Raw genomic sequence first — 17,826 nt, forward strand, 5'->3', positions numbered from 1 at the left:
CTCGAGCAAGCCAAGACAGCCTACAAGGCCTCTGCAGACCGGCAGCGCCAGCCAGGTCCATCTCTGCAACTGGGGGACTGGGTTTGGTTGTCCACCCAATACCTCCCCTCTCACTCGCCTGCAAGGAAGCTCACGCCTCGCCGCATGGGGCCTTTCCAGATTACGGCCCAGATTAACCCTGTTGCTTTTCGCCTGGCTCTCCCCCCCTCAATGAAGATCCATCCTGTTTTTCATCGGTCCTTGCTGTCACCCCTGGTTTCTGGCGACCCTCATCGCTCGGTCAGTTCCCCCCTACTGTCAGTGCTGGTGGAGGGGGAGGAGGAGTTTGAGGTCATGGAGATTCTGGACTCCCGCCTTTCTCGCGGCCGCCTGCAATATCTAGTGGACTGGAAGGGGTACAGGCCAGATGAGGGAACCTGGGAACCCGCGGAAAATGTGCATACTCGGTTGCTGCTGAGGCGCTTCCACCAGCTGTACCCCCACAAGCCCGGGGCCCCAGGGTAAGAGCATGAGGGGGTGCCTCATGGGAGTGGGGATGATGTCAGGGTGGAAACTAAGCTGATAGAACCCCAGAGCAGTTCTGATTCTGAGGAGGATCAGCAGTCCGTGGGAGAGGAGCCAGCTCATCCCTCACAGGCACAGCAGCTGGCAGAGATTCCTCCTGCCGGCATTTCTGAGATAGATAGTGACCCTGGCAGTGAGAAGGTGCAGGAGGGGGGCTTGCTTGACGCTTGACGCAGACGCAGGGAGCGACGAGCGATGGAGGGCACGCAAGCAACAGCTGCGTCCCGTGGACCCAGGGGAAAGAGGGAGGATCTCTCCCTAGCCCATAAGTTCAGGGTCTTCAAGCGATTCTCCTTCAAATGGGGATCAACTGCCTACCCGGAGCATAGGCTACTCTGCTGTTCATTGCTTAAGCACTGGTGATTAGCATCTGAAAGAGTCATTAAGTTGTAAAAGGATTAAAGCCTTGAAAAGAATCCTTTCGTCTTTGTCTTGAGTTGGCTATTGGAGTGTACTGAAAGAGGCCACTAGGGCACTCCTGAAAGTTAGGCGGAGAGTCAATGACTGGCCCAAAGACACCCTTTGAGCTTCATGGCCAAGTCAGGACTAGAACCCGGATCTACCAAGTCCCAGTCCAACAGTCTAAATGCTACACCACACTGGCTCTTGGGGAAGGAGTAGGGATGTCAGAGAATTTCTCCACGAATCTCCGGCAGGCCGAATGCCAACGCATTTGGCCCCCTGAAATTGGTGGGGAAATTCTCCGACATCCCCCCGCCCCCCTCGGGATGGGACTTACCTCGTACGAATGTCCCTCGCGGCAGCGGGTCCCGGTGGCGGTGCGGCAGCGGCGGCCGGTCTTCCGACCAGCTGCTGCCACCGCCATTTCAAAGTAAAAAAAAAAAAAAGTGATAGGCTACGTAAAGATTTACGTAGCCTATCATGTTTTTTTTTTACTTTACTTTTTTCTTTCGCGGCCGGAGAGGCGGGGCGCTCCCCCCGGCCAGAATTTCGGGGGGAGAAAATGAGCGCCTCCCCCCCCAAAAAAAGCTGCGGACCAGGTAAGGGACTTTTGTCCATCCCTAGGAAGGAGCATTCACTACTCCATCCCCAGAGATTCTGTTGTTTACAACCTCTTCTCCACCTAAGTGGTGCCACTGTGCCTGCAGACACCTTCCTCTGCACCTGCAGAGTGCCCTACTGATACCTTTAATTTGATTTATTCTATTTTACTCTTAAATACATTTTTTCTGGGTGGCTGAGAGTGGTCCAAAGTGAAGTGCTGGCCTCCAGCCACCTGCCATCTTTATTCCCAGAATGCCTCTGGCCCCCCTAATGGACCCAGAGAAATTCTTAGTAAGTAAAGATGGAGCAGGATTGGAGGCCTGTACTTTGCTTTGATGCATTCTTGGCCAACTGGGGGGAAAAGGAAGGGGCAGACCCCATTGCCACTGCATGGTAAGGGGGGCAGCTTGGGGAGGGCTGGGGTTGACCCAACAGGATGGGAGGAAGAAGTGAGGAGACTAGGAGAGCAATGGGACAGGTTAGGGAGGCCTGTAGAGGAGGAAGTGGGGACGGGATCTGGTTTGAGGGAATGAGAAAGGGAGAGAGAGTGATGAGTGAATGAGAGTGTGCATGTTTGTGAGTTAGTTACAAGGGTGATCCTGAAAAGAGAGAGAAAGGAGTCACTTTGGTGAGTGGATCTTGTGTGCTTGGAGAGTGAGGGGAGAGAGAGTTCGGGGGTGATCCTGAATGAGAAAACTTTGGTTCAAATGAGTGGGTCTGTGTTTGGGGACTCTGCCCTCACCTCTGCCTTGTATTTAGGCTCTTGGGCAACTTACTTGTCTTTTAGCGTCACCAGTTTGCCATTCTATGAAATGGGTGTTTTGTGACTGGCTGCGCCCATCACAGCAGCAATTTTGTAACTGGGTAAACTATCACCACCACCATGGCAGCATTTTGTGATGATACCCATGACACTTTCTCAATATTCCAAATCCCCCTCAAAGGTTGCATATACCCCTTGTGGAGCAGTTATGAGTAGTGAACATGTGTATGTCTATGATGCTGCATGTACACTCTATAAAAACCTGCTGCCAATTGAGTGAATGTCCCACTAGGTGTTAAGCAGAGCAAATGAGCCAAGTATTCATTTGTCTGAAGATATATTTGCTCACCTCAGTAGGATAAATTTGGATTACCACCTTAGTCCAGTAGCCTAATGTCTTCTTATAGTATGGGATTAAAGAATAATTTATAATGAGAGTCATAGGCATTCACTATTGCAGTTTTTCATAAATATGCTTTATTTTTGACAATAAAATTTCTTAACAAAATTACTCCTGTATTAGAAGGGTATTGGGCCCCTCCTGTTCTCATCTGCTGCTGCTACTATTCATTGTTGTGATCAGATACTGTTTTGTATGATCTTACAGCTCCATGTTTTACAGATGACCTGAAGTTGAGAGATTTGTGCCCATAGTTACACAATGAGTTTATAGGATAGGTGGGACTTGGTCCCATTTTTCTCAAATCCAAGTCTTGCTCTCTCTTTCTGGTCATTTACTTTCTGTATATGGATTGTGAAAATATTGTGGCTTTTGCTTAAATGTGTAAATCTTACATTACTTTCCATTAAAATAGCTCATTACTTTCCATTAAAATAGCTGGTTTTCGACAGTGAACTCTAATTAATGTTGCCATTCCAGGCTGGCATTTGCCTGTTTGTGCCACCTTAGTGGACTTTCCCCTGATCTGAATGTAGGCATTTATAGGTTATAGATCATGGAGCTTGCATCGAGCCAGCCTAAGTTTATGTTTTATGTCAGGACCGAAGGCTCGTTATTACTTTGCTATTAACTTTATACTGTATAGGACAGTATCTCAGAGACAGAGGGATCTATCTTTTTGGCATTTATCCGCCTCTGTGGCACAAACAATCAGATACAATTTTTTCACAGAAAAATTACCTGTGTCTACTACTTTCTTCACAGGGAGCAGCACAATGCACCTTCCATCGTATTCATTGTACTTGGGCTGATGCCACAATATTTTTGTCTGGAAATGCTGCTTTATAACAGTGCCAAGCCATGTGCATCCTCCTCCTCCATCTTTTACTTCTTTCTTGTTTGCATCTTGCTATCCTCTTCCCTATACCATTTTTTATGTAGCTTTCCTTGCACACAGAGTGCCTAGGCAAATTATAGGTAGGTTTGAAGGGGATAGGTATCAAAAGTGGTCTAAATGGCTTATATAATTCCCTGCTGCAATACAAACTGTCTCGGGGATTGACACAAAACATCTCCTGATCCAAGATTTACTTTTATCACCTGTCACAGACCCTTGATTCAAGGGTAAGAGAGCCAGTCCTCACATACAGTTTAGGAATCTTGGCCAGCTTAATAAGCCTCCCTGCTCCTCCCAGCCCGCAGGCACCAAGTGAATTGATATCCACCAGAATACTTTTCTTGTCTGACAGATGCTGGACAATGGGCGAGGATTGACTGCAGGTCTTGAGGACTCTTTATTATGTACCTCTCTGACTTCCTTCGCTTTTTAAGCTTTTTATTCTTTCCTTCCACACTGTGAGCCAGATGTAACTATTTAGAAGAGTGGGCTTTGAATGTCCAAAGGTCTGAGATTTTTGTTCTTGTTTGATCTCGAGAAGCACTGTTTTTCCTCTGCTGAGCCACATAAAACTGTTGTCTCAAATACTCTAGTTTGGTAATGCATTTTCTACAGAAAGCCTTCTTGAAACAGAGCCTCCATTGTAAATGGTCATTTGTTGTTTGCTGCTGTTGTGATGGAAGAAGGAAACATTCATTAGAGACATAATTGGCCAGACACAGGTTGTAGTAATGGATTCATTCAGGCTGATTAGAATTGTGCATGCAGTAAGTTGAGTTGTGTGGAAGATACATCCATCTGAGAAAAGCGGCTAAAATGCTATAGGTCAGACCTGCACAACTAGCGACCAATGAAACCAAAAACCTGTGTCCTGGCCTGCCAGGTTCTAGCCAGCCTTCCTTTTTGTGCAATCTCAAGAGGTTTATGAATCCTCTGATGAGATGCCATATGTGACTGGTTGGATGCAATTCAGCTTGGCGGGTCACAAGTTGTGCAGGTCTGCTATAGGTCATTGTTTCCCAAATGTCTGGTAGCTGAGACACAATATTTTCCTAAATCTGGGGGCACACTCATATTCAAAAAGGTTAACTTTTATAAAGTGAAGATGAATTACCTGTCTTCAGAGGAGCTGCCCCCCACTGGCCATGTTCAAGTGAAGAGTCTCATGGTCCTGCATGCGGTCACTTTGCTCCTTCCTTCACAAGAACTGGGAAACAAGCCAGGAAGCCTTCAGTGGTTTCCCATTACATCTGAACTATAGTTAACGGTTTCTGAGAATATGAAGCCATGATTTAAGCCTGGCTTAATATCTTGGCTTGTTTGAAAGCTGCTAACTATAGTTCCACAGTTCGGACATAGTGGGAAACTATTGTTAACTGAAGATTCACATGAAGGAAAGAGCAAAGCAGCTGCGTGTGGAATCATGGTGTGTTGTGTTAGCACCATGGTTAGCCAACGCTAACTAATGACAGACTGTACAGTCATAATGTTCTTGATCTCTTTGCCACAGTTAAGGCAAGAGGATCAGGCCTCAGGACTACATGATCTCACCTCCCAACCCCTGCCCTCTCATGCACACATCCTCGCCCATCCTCCTTTCACTGATGAATTTATTTAATTATTTAATTATTTCCTTCCAATGTGGGAAGAAATCACTGGGCAAGTTTGCACATCATGCTAAGCCACCCTGAAGATAAGCCACTGTGGGTTGTTTGTTTGTTGTGTTCAGTAATCCACGTTACTCCCAACAGACGATTGGGCACACTGTGGCTTGCTGAGAGTTGTTTCCCCCTTAGTCCTCCCACCCATTCTTGGCATGTATCCCAGGCACTTTTGCAGCAGAAATCCTCGTTTCTTCGTTCCTTATGTCTGCACGCTTTTTGCAATTGGTCCACTGGGGTTGATGGCTCACAAGGAAAACTCCCCACCCTCCCACATCAGATCGCCAAAGGCATATATACTTTTTTGAGCCTTTATGAACATAGTAACTCATTGGCAAACCTATTTATTTATTTGGGGTCTTGTGCAAGCATGCAGGAGTGCAAGACTGCCTGTCTCCTATTTATCCCAGGAGACCGATATGTCAATGTCCTTGTCAATTTCATTCTCCACTTCCACATTTGCCTTGCTAGCGGACACTTTAAAAAAAAAGCCTGCCTCAAGTACTGCCAAAGTAATTACACCCACCTGAAAAGCTCTTTCTCCTGCCACCGTCAGCTACTTTTGGCTCCCCCCACCCTCATCTTATCACTTCCCTCCACTGGACTCCATTGTTAGCTGTCAGATATATGTACATATGCGTTTCAGAGCAGTGAGGTGGATTGGTAAAGATACACAGATTTCAAGACAGAGCAGTAAAGTGGAGGTGAAAATTACACAAATTTCATAGTGGTGGACTTTTGACTGTGCACACTTGTGTAGGACCAAAAAAAGATGATGATGATGATGATGATGATGATAATGTCGAGGATGCATTTGGGACAGTCTTTGGTGTCCGTTCTTTAGATGCATGGGTTGGAGGGCACTGAGAAGGGACAAGAGAGGATGGCGGTGGCATTAGAGAGATTGTGAGGAGTGGCAAGGGTTTTCACTGCTCTTGACAGGCAGCTCTCTAGCTGTTTCCAACAACCCTTGATGAAGTCAACCTGCTGGGTTTGGACATCACAATAAGCCATGCTGAACAACCCAGCAACAAGCCATAGGTGCTCAGCTACAGATTCAGACATGACGACAACCCTGAAACAGCCCATAGTGACAAACCATCATGGCTTATCATGTTGTGTGAACCCCATCTTTGTACTGGATGATGGGGTGGGTGGGGAGGAAGTGTGTATGAAAGAGAAGGGTGATTGACCTATGTGTCTAATAGAGGTGGGAAAATTTATGAGATTATGTATGACCTTGGTGGAAGTATGCAGCCCCTGACGAATATAAAAGCAGAAGTTTCATCTATGTGGTACTCCTCATATTTCTACAAACCTACAGAAATACCTAAGCAGTTTGTGCCTTTGTTCAAATAGTCTCATGAATTTTTGAAGACTTGGCTTATATGACCTACACAGATCCTGTTTGTATGATCAGTTCCATTTGCTCATTTCAGTCTTGCACATCTAGGCATTTATAGGTCAATGTAATAAAGAGAGAAAATTTAATAATATATGTGTTTTTATCCAGATGAGTGGCTCACTTTGCGTTTCTATTTCTCATGTGAACTGCACTTTGACTTTTAATGTGCAGTTACATTACTCGGCACTGAATTTAATGTATAATGTAGCCTTTTTCCTTCACCTTCCCCCAACCCAGTGCTGAAAAGAAAAATACTCCATATAAAGTATAACTAACCCAGTATGTTTTGTGCCTTTTCATTAAATGCTTATTAAGAGAGAGTGTGATGTTTGAGGAGGATTGCTATTAACTTCCAACAAAGCTAGTATTTGTAAGAACGTTCAAAATTTAATTACACAATATTTTCAATGATAAATTGTTACTGGAAGAGAGATAACTAACTTCCTTTGAGCACTGACCATTCTTTCCAAAAGGATTGTCAACTTGATTGTTACTGACCTGTTTCTAAAGAAAACAAAATATGAAGACTAGCACCCCAAGTCAGTGGTTCTGGGCACAAGTGGCTTCTGCGCAGGGCAGTTCTTCATGTACATCTCTTTACATGCAGAGAATTGTCCGCTCCATTAAAAGAAGGGACACCAGCTTGAGTGGAAGCTCCGTATAGAAATCAGAGCTCTTTGTATCCCAGGACGCTCTAGATTTGGGCTATTAAAAAAATGAAAACTATTAAGCACATGATAAATATATATTTATTTTTTAAAATTAATCTACCTTTCTTAAGATATGTAGCCTCTTTCCTTCACCTTCCCCCAACCCACTTTCCAAAGCAATGGAAAGTGTAAGCTTGTCAGTAGGGAGTGAAGTCTAGAGCAAAAAGGAAGCAAATAAAATGGCAGAATTATGTCAGGCCATTGGTGTTCTTCCCCCCAGGAGCTGATGACAGGAGCTTTCTAGGCTGCGTCTGTTCTTCCTTCCCTTCAGGGCAAGGAAGTGTTTATGTAATTCCTGGGAAGTTGGAGGAAGGGGCTGGACTTTCTCAAGCCTCATTGAAACATGGTCAAGCTTCCTGGTTTTCTCTAACTGTAGTTAGAACCATAGGGTTGTATCAAATGTTAGCCTAAATTAAGTCTCATTCATTTCAATGGTTTACTCTAAATAGGGCTAACATTGGATACAACCCACAGTTCTCTAACCCAGACATCTGAATTCGCAAATTATGTTCAATGAGGCCTGGCTTCAGTCAGGGTTTGGAGGCAAGGTGCTAAGTATAGTTTGCCTGTTTGGATATCATGGCAAGCTATTATTGGAAAAGGGAAGTCACACACAAGAGGTGAAAAACGGAGAGGAAAGGCAAGGGGAGCATGTGAGCTTGCATCACATTCCTAATCCAAACATAATACCTCTGAGTCATATGTGATTACGTTGCTTCATCTCTTTTATTGTCCCAAGTAACAGCAGATGTACATACATCTGCCTCTTACTCTTGCAAAGGCTTCTGAGATCTGATGTCACTAACCGTTACCAGCCTCGTCCTATAGCAATGTGGTTAGATTTGGACCTCAGTGGTTGCTCTGGGCAAGCCACTTTCACTAAAGTAATGGCAAGCATCGTTAAAATTAGGGCAATAGCAACCTACATTGCTAGGAAATTGTAAAGATAAATCAGGTAAGGACCATAAATAGTGAAATGAGTATATGTTACACAAGAGAGCTACTAAACCCTTGTTAGCATACATTCATTTCAGTGAGCCTTGTACAGGAGAAGTTCAGAGTTCATTGAACTGATTGTCCATATGTTTTCCAGTAGTTTACAGGGCATCCAATGAATTTAGGACAGCTGTTGACAGTGGAGACCAAACCAGCAAGGGTGTACACTGAATAATCTTAAAGTTAGCAAACAAGCCAAGACGTGTTCAATCTTATCAAAACCCAGCTTAATTACAATTAATTTCATTGTTGCATCTTATTCAGTCTTTGTGGTCCTGACGTCTTTTGACAGCCAGAAAATATGGTTCAGGATCTTGGTTTTTCTTTGAGAGTGGTTCAGTCCACCTCCAAATCACCTCAGTTGCAAAACTAGCAACAGTTTTAAGAGAACTCTGTTAGGTGACCTTTATTCTTGTCCCATTGTGCACCCATTTTCTCTCTTCATTCTGTCTCCCACCCAGTCTTATGTTGTACTAACTGTCTGCATCTCCATGATATGCCATGGTGTGAGATGATCAGGTTTCTCTAGAAGATGCTTCCTTCCCAACTCTCAAACGCTCTAAGCAGAAATGTGAAGGCTATTTCACTTTTTGAAACTTCTGGAAATATGTGCTGTGGGATCTGGTAGGATTTGTACATAAGTGAATTGGCCCTATGGAAAGTTGCATATTTGATACGTTGTATGCAGTAATATTTGGCAATTCACGTTATAAGACTGATTTGTCAATGAACACAGTAAGATCCAGTTGCATCTCTCTGCTGAGCTAAGCTCAAAAGCAGGACTGCAGGTACAGTTAGTCTTCTGGGAAAGGGGAATTGCCTTCATTTCCAGAGAACAATTAGGAAATGATAGACTGGGTCAATATCTGGTTCCTGAAGGAGATGATGAAAGTTTGGGTTGCCAGTCTTGCTTAAACTCTGATCATTATGATTGCATTTGGATGTCAGGATAAACCATAGTTTATTGTGTTGGGAACACACCTGTGATTGCACACTCCTCCCTGCACTCCTCCATTATGGCCATGAGGAGGAGATTGGAAGCTTCTGTTTATATTAGCCACAGTTTAGTGTGTTGTCTAAACCCTAAACTGTGTGTAATTCTAATTACGGTTTGTTGAAACAAGCCAGTTTCATAAATCAGTTTGAAGTTGGCTTGTTTCAAACAAATATTAAGATTAACCACAGTTTGTTGGTTTGGATGACATGACAAGCTGCAGTTAATCAAAAACAGAAGCAAAAGTTTCCAAACTCCTCATAGCCACACCAGAGGAGGGGAGGGGAGACGGGGAATACACAAGCCCAGCTGGTGGCTGGGCTCATTTCTATCATGATAAACCATGGTTTATTTTGATGGTTGAACACAGACTGTGAGGCCTGCTAAGCAAGAAGGTCTCTCTTGGCAATTAGTAGATAAATGAAGATAATATGCTTATGCATCATTGCTGTTGAAGGACAAGCAAGAGACTTCCATAATGAACACACAGGAGGATACATTGGCTCAATTCATGTGTCACAAATTTGATCCTCGAAAGCATGTTTTAGACGGTCAGGATTGTGGTGTATGCTCATACATTCCCTTATTTTGCCCCCATTTCTATTTTCCCTTCTTGCACTCAGGTTTCCCCTTCCATTTCTTGTTTTTCTCTAACCATATTTTCCCATGATATATGAATTGGGAAAGTATGACTAGCACCTTGCCTTCAAACTAGAGCATGCAGATTCAATGGAGACTTGCCAACTCCAAATTGTATTAGTTGGGTGTTCTCAAACAGAGCTGCATCTTTATTTAAACCATTAAACCCTAGTTCTGTTAGGCATTGGGACATGTTACAGGCATATTTCTATGTTTTCTTCTATAGTCAAGAAAAGTAGAAAGCTCTTAAGGTGCTCACTGCTGGAGCTTTAGAAAATATCCTAAAAGTTTGGCATTTAGAAATAAAACAATTGGAGTTGATGAATCAGTTAATGAATTGCAGTAAGACCATATTTTATGTAGAAAAGAAAATGAAGGATAGCAGGAAATATGGGAAGGATGAGATGGGGAATACACCATAAGAACATAAAAAAGAGCCCTCATGGATCAGACCAAGGATCCATCTAATCTAGGATCCTGGTTCGAAGAGTGTCCAACCACCAGCTGCTTTTCTTCTGCCCACATGTTCAGCTAGATAATGGCTGAATAACAATAACAATATATGTTGTTGCTGCTGCTATTATACTAGTTGTTTTATTTTCCATCCCTTTCTTAATAATCTCCAGCATGGAACTTATTTCACTGTCATTGCATACTGGGTTGATGTTTTTATTGAGCTATCTACCATGACGGCATGACCCTGATATCTGTTTCCCCGGTCAGTCTCCATCAGTGTATGTATGAAGCTAGGTTCTCCTCACCCCCCACTTATCGTCTTACACCCATAAATGCACATGGTTACAGTTTCCTATATGTCATTTCTGGACTAATACTGGCCCCTGTGATATATCATAGAGTGCTACTCTTCCCCCCGTCCCACCTCCGTAAAATACACATATCTCAGAGGAAACATGAAAGCGAAATTTGAAAGTGACACATGTTATTTCTACTATTACTTTCACCAAGTGTCTTCAACAGAGATTATCATATTAAGGCTATGTGCAAATTATTTGTAAATGTGCAAATTGGGTTGTTTAATATATGCATAAACTTGGCAGGTTTGCTTTACTGTAACAGGAAGTATATTTTATGCAGCCATTAAAGTTGTACACTCCTAGCAGAGCTATTCTTGATCCAGAGGAATAAGTGGGATATTTTGAGCCCATATAGTGCTCTCCTATTTCTCCTTCTTCTAGTTGACATTTGCCCATTATTTCCATCAAAAGGCATCTTTCCAGTCATGTGGTGGTGGATATCTACATGCATTATTGTCTTATGAATTCTTCAACATATGCTCAGATCTCAAGGCAACACAATCACGCCTGCCAAAATTACGTTGGTTTAAGATCTGAAAACATGTTAAGGAATTCTCAAGTGAAGGATGCCCACATGGAAATCTATCAGAGGGGAACTTTAAAATATAGCTAGTAATATGAATCCACTTTATGGTCCAGCTGCCATGTGGAGGCCATTTGACACTGCTTCCTCATGGTAGCTGCTCCACGAGGTATCTGTTAATATACTCCAACTTGCTACACATTGACTGCCACCATGTCGTTTGCCTCATCACTCCTAAAAAAACTGTTTGTTCCCATTAGCACTGAGACAAACCACATCGTCACAGATAATCTACATGGTGAGTGTGTACACACAGATAATTCAACACATGGACTAGCTACTGCATAGAGACTGCTGGCCAAACCAGTTGATACAAGTGTTGTATGAGAAAATAACTAGCAACAAAAGCCCTTTTTTCAGGGATTCTAAAAAGCGTGTTGTTTAAACATGCGAGGAAGGGGAGCATGCCAGCCCCTCCGCCCTCTGTTGTCACCCTCACCACACTGAACACATGGAGGGTGACTGTTTGAAGAGGAGAGCCTTCTCTATCTGTGGGGGTTCTCCTTTTCAGACATTCGCCTTCCACACTTTCAGTGCAAATGAGAGCAACAATGGAGGGAAGTAGGGCTAGCGTGCTCCCCCTCCCATGTTTAAACAACACATTTTTTTCGAACACCTGAGTAGGGCTTAAGATAGTAATAAATGTAGCAACGAATATGTCTAGAAATATTTTGTACATATGCTTTTTTGTATTTCTTTTAGAACTGCCATTTTTATTCACTTTTCACTTTTAACCTGTCTTTTTCTGCTTGTAAAAATTATTCACTTTCATTGTCTTTCAGGAGAGAAACCATTCAAATGTGATGAATGTAACTTTGCTTCTACAACCCAGTCCCATCTCACACGGCATAAACGTGTCCATACTGGAGAAAAACCCTACAGATGTCCTTGGTGTGACTACAGGTAATGGGATCGGTAGTGAGAATAGCAGAAGGTCTGTGATGACTCAGTGAGATTCATGCAAATTGACTAGTAAAATATATTGACATTAAATCCTCATCTGTGCAAAATTAAGCAAAATTAAGGGAGAAAAACTCATTATTTGTCAAATTGTGGAGTGGGGGAAGGGGGACCCTGTTTGGAAGCTTTTTGATGTGAAACACTGAAGTGCTAATGCTGTTTATTTCACAGATGCTCTGGTGTCTGTTAGAATTCTCTGTGGACGGACTTCTGATCTGCATTGCCTTTTCAGATCAGCTGCAGTTTTGAAAAAAAAAAAAATCTTCGTTGAGTTGCAGCCATGACACTAAAGAAGAAAGTCCCCTTAAGAATTAAACCAGCTCCTTGTCCATTAAGTATTTTAAATTGAAGCACCTGCCTGTCACTTCGGCAACACTGATTCTGGTTTATTCGCTACAGATTTTTTTTCCTGTTGTTGCAAGGAAAATATTCTACATGATTCATAGCTAGGAATGGATATCCTTTTCTTAATTAGGGAAGGGGATTGAATGGCTGTGGGTTTGCTACCTTTCAAATGAGATATTGAAACACAGCTTGTCCTTTATGGACATTAGAGGTTACTTCTTGCATGAGTGGAAATGTTAATCCTAGTGTGTTCTTGCTAATCTCACATTGATGTTTATACATTAGTGTTGTTTTCAACCTACCCAAGAATGTTGGTTGTCAAAGCAACTGGGATGGTTTAGTTTTTTAGTTTAAATGTTGCATCACAAAGGCTTGGTCCTCAGTCCCCACTTACCCCATGTTCAGTTTGACCATATCGTTAGGGCCAATTCTCATTTGTCATACAGTTCCTGCTAATAAGACGGTGGGGAGGGGGGTTGCAGGAAATCTGGTGGTCGCCACAGCATTTAACTTACCTTAGGTGAAAGTAGAGTCAGCTCTTCAGTATGTATTTTGCACACTGTAAGGAAATGCTGGCATTGTAATATCTCACTACAGGTGTAACATTGACTTATTTTAAGACACCAATATACCTTTATTAAAGAGCTACTAATTCTACAGCAGCAGCATTACACAGGTTGCCATCTGCTCATTGATTTGTTTTTGTTTTGTTTTGTTTGTACTGTTTTGTGAAATAGCAGAATGAAGGCAGCAGAAGCAAGGATTTTTAGAAAATGCTCCGCAGCAATAGATAAGAAGCTTAAACAGCCAGACCTGCAAATTGCATTAATTTTATAAATGCACCTTTCTAAAAATACGTCACATGTAAAGGATATCCTACAAGCCTAAGGATAAATGGCATGCATTTTTAATATAATTATGTAAACTAAAATAAAATATTTTACATTTATTATGCATAATAAACTAATTAAACACTGCTTGGTAAGGGATTATAGCCTCTGACATCAAGTGCAGAAGGATTCATTGTGTGGATTCAGCGGCACCAGCACTCTGAGTAAAGGAGAGTGACTCTACCGAGGCCACTTTTCTCATTTTGGACAGCTTCCCGAGGGAGTTCATAGTTCCTTTTTATTTTGTATATGCTCGTACCTTGTAAAATAAGGACCCATTTATAATATGCTCCAGCATGTGCAACAAAGTAATTTAAAACTAAACTAGGATGTAGGTGTTTTTTTCAAACTAAATAGTCTTTCAGATACTTTGATACCTCAGCAAATGCAGTATTGCCTGTTGTTTATTAGTTTAGCAGAGCAATTGCTGAGTTTGCATGCTTCCTTATCAGAAGCACACAGACAAAACTGCACTAATGTTCACAAGGGGGACCACCATATGAAACGGATAGCGCTAAACGGACATGCCAAACAACATGTATTGTTAATCTCAATAATTAGCTACTTAACATGTGATGGCAGGTTGGATAACACCTCATCTTATTTAAAGAAGATTGGAAGACTACCAACCTCCACCTCTTTACAAAATATTGGACGTTTATCCATTTCCAGGCAGGATGTTGCCTAAATAATTATGCTCAGGGGCCATATTTATTATGTATTTATGTATGTATTTATTTATTTATTACATTTATATCCCCCCTTTTTTCCTCCTTAAGGAACCCAAGCATACATAATCCTCCTCTTCCCCATTTTATCCTCACAACAACAACCCTGTGAGGTAGATTGGGCTGAGAGTCTGTGACTAGCCGAGAGTCACCCAGTGACCTTCATGGCTGAGTGGGGACTAGAACCCAGGTCCCCCAACTCCTAGTCCAACACTCTAGCCACTATACCACACCAGCTCTCATATTTAACCAATAGTTAGAGACTGGCCAGCTTGGAACCCCATAAGTGAAGTAGATGGGAGAGCAAAAATATGAGGAATGGGTCTTCCACTATGACCTTGATCACATACCACTTAGAAGTAATTCCACTGAAATCAATTGGTTGATACTTCCAAGTGTTTATGATAAGCAAATTAATATGTATCTATGTGGACTGGCCAGAGGTAGAAGTCCCTGCATACTGTACAAAGTGAAATAAGGACCAGGATCCAAAGCATCATGCTTGATTATCTCTGTGCAGAAATGGGCTTTTCAGCTCCCCCTTTCTGGTGGCAGTCCACCTCCACACCTCAAAAGGTCAGAGAACCAGATGTGCAAGGGGCTGCTTCCAGAAGGGAAAAGCAACCAGAGTGGTACCCCCAAGAGATGCACATGCTTCCCTAATTCTCTCAGCCATTGTATATAAGACAAATCTTCTTTTTGGACAAGGTGTTAGAGAACATGGCGGCCTTTCAACTCCAGGTGGTTCTGGAGGCAAATGATCACTTTGATGCATTCCAGTCTGGGTTTCAGGCTTGGTTTGGGACAGAAACAGTCTTCATTGCCCTGGTAGATGATGTGTGCCAGGGATTAGATGTTGGGAGTGCAACCCTCTTGGTTCTGCTGGACCTCTCAGCGGCTTTTAACACCATTGACTATGTTATCTTTCTGTTTCGTCTGTCTGGGTTTGGGTTTGGCGTGTTACAGTGTCTCTGGTCCTTCTCGGATGGTTACTCCCTGAAAGTAGCGCTTGGTGATTTCTATTCCACTCCATGGCCTTTAGTTCGTGAGGTGCCTCAGAGGTTCATTTTATCCCTCATGTTCTTTAATGTCTATATGAAGCTGTTTGTAGAAGTCATCTGGAGGTTTGGACTGTGTTGCTATCAGTAGGCGGATGACATGCACCTTTACCTCTCTTATCCACCTTCAAATTCTAGGGAAGCTATGGAAGTCTTCTTGACCAGGTGCCTGGATGAGGTATTGGGATGGATGAGGGAGAACAAGCTGAAAATCCAGATAACATGGAGGTTTTGAGGGTTGGGAAGCTGGCCAGTCCGAATGGGATATAAAATGGGTCCTGGATGGGATTGCATTTCCCTTGAAGGACCAGGTATGCAGTTTGGGGTTGCTTCTGGACTCACTGCTTTCTAGAGAAGCTCAGGTAGTGGTGTTGACAACTCTGGCTTATATGCCTGTTGCAGCCCTATCTGGAGTGACCAGACCTGGCCTCAGTTATGAGTGTACTAGTTACCTCCAAGCTGGACTAATGTAATTCACTTTACATGGGGCTGCCTTTGAAGACTGTTCAGAAACTTCAGTTGGTGCGAAATCATCAGTCACATGGATGCTAATGGGGACCAGAAAGTCCGAACATGTAACACCAATTTTATGCCAGATGCATTGGCTGCCAGTACATTTCTGGGCCCAATTAGAAGTGTTGGTATTAACCTTTAAAGCCTTAAATGGGTTGGGACCAGGTTACCGTAAGGACTGCATTCACTGATATGGCCCCAGACACTCAGATCTGCTTCGGAAGCCCTGGTCATGTGCCCGATGAAAAAATCAGTTAGGCTAGTGAACACAAGAGATGGGACCTCCTTGGTGATGGCCTCACTGTTCTGGAACAGCCCCTATAGAAAAACGTTGTCCTTGGCTTGTTTCAATGTCTTAGCTTCTAGGGATTGAGCAGGCAGATATAACAGAGTCCCAGTAAGACAGATGCTGCCCCTGCAACAATGATAACTTGGAGACAGTCTCATATGTTCTTTTTAACTGTAGGTTTTATCAGCGGGCTAGAGAAATTCTCAAATATCCTCATGTGACTTTTCCAGGTCCTTCTGCAGAATTTCTGACAAACATTTTACTTGAGAGCTCAATAATTTAATTACAGCACATTGCCCCGCCAAAAAAGTAGTGATATCGTTTAGACCATCTATGAGTGCTTCTTGATTGTTTTTATGTTGATACAAGATTTAATTCAATTTGTAATTTTATACATTTTATGTAAACATGTTTTATTATTTTATGATCTACTATTTGTGGTTAGCTGATCATAATAAATTACTGACCTTTCAGCACAGCAGGAGAAGGCTTTAGGAGAGTGGCAAAGAATAACAGTGTTCTGCTTCCTTCTCCCATCTTGAAACTCCTTCCTCCCAACGGCAAAGCCTGAACAGGACTGCAAGGCTGCTGTTTCAGGCTGACAGGAACCTTGAACCAGGAGCAATGCTGTTAGGGACTGGGGATAGACTATAATATTTTGTTGCAGGCCTAACCTCACCAGTTAAGAGAAACACTCATATCATTTATTGCTCTATCTTCTCCCTCCCCTTATTTTATTTTATTTTATTTTATTTCATTCATTCATTTTTTATTCTTCAGCTTGCCTAATGTTATAACTATGACTATGGATAGTAATGAGGGTTTGGAACAGAGTGTGCTCTGTGTATTGCACTTGTCGTTCAATCGTGTCCGACTCTTTGTGACCCCATGGACCATAGCACGCCAGGCCTTCCTGTCCTGCGCTCTCTCCCGGAGCGTGCTCAAGTTCATGTTCATTGCATCGGTGATGCTATCTACCATCTCATCCTCTGCTGTCCCCTTCTCCTTTTGCCTTCAGTCTTTCCCAGCATCAGGGTCTTTTCCAGAGAGTTTTCTCTTTGCGTTAGGTGGCCAAAATATTGGAGCTTCAGCTTCAGTATCTGTCCTTCCAGTGAGCACTCAGGGTTGATTTCCTTTAGGATTGACTGATTTGACCTCCTTGCAGTCCAGGGAACTCATAAGAGGCTTCTCCAGCACCACAGTTCGAAAGCATCAATTCTTCGGCGCTCAGCCTTCCTTATAGTCCAGCTCTCACAGCCATACATTACTACTGGGAAAACCATAGCTTTGATTATACAGACCTTTGTCGGCAAGGTGATGTCTCTGCTTCTTACTATGCTGTCTAGGTTTGCCATAGCTTTCCTCCCAAGGAGCAAGCGTCTTTTAATTTCATGGCTACAGTCACCGTCTGCAGTGATCTTGGAGCCCAAGAAAGTAAAATCTGTCACTGCTTCCATTTCTTCCCCTTCTATATGCCTGGAAGTGATAGGGCCAGATGCCATGATCTTAGTTTTCTTAATGTTGAGTTTCAAACCAGCTTTTGCACTCTTCTCTTTCACCCTCAACAAGAGGCTCTTTAGATCCTCTTCGCTTTCTGCCATTAGGGTGGT

General features: G+C 42.9%; 1 protein-coding gene across 9 annotated transcripts in view; it reads left to right on the plus strand.

Annotated features, from left to right (window-relative positions):
• Positions 1-17,826, plus strand: part of ZNF407 (zinc finger protein 407) — a 565,758-nt gene that overhangs the window by 303,371 nt on the left and 244,561 nt on the right. For all 9 annotated transcript variants that reach the window (XM_084850004.1, XM_084849996.1, XM_084849995.1 and 6 more), the window contains one exon: positions 12,216-12,336. In XM_084850004.1, the coding sequence (XP_084706130.1) occupies positions 12,216-12,336 (121 nt within the window). The remainder of the gene's footprint in view (positions 1-12,215; positions 12,337-17,826) is intronic.

Source organism: Heloderma suspectum, chromosome 4 (assembly GCF_057233095.1).
Source record: "Heloderma suspectum isolate Gila_16-S chromosome 4, 16-S_ref, whole genome shotgun sequence".
Taxonomy (NCBI): Eukaryota; Metazoa; Chordata; class Lepidosauria; order Squamata; family Helodermatidae; genus Heloderma; species Heloderma suspectum.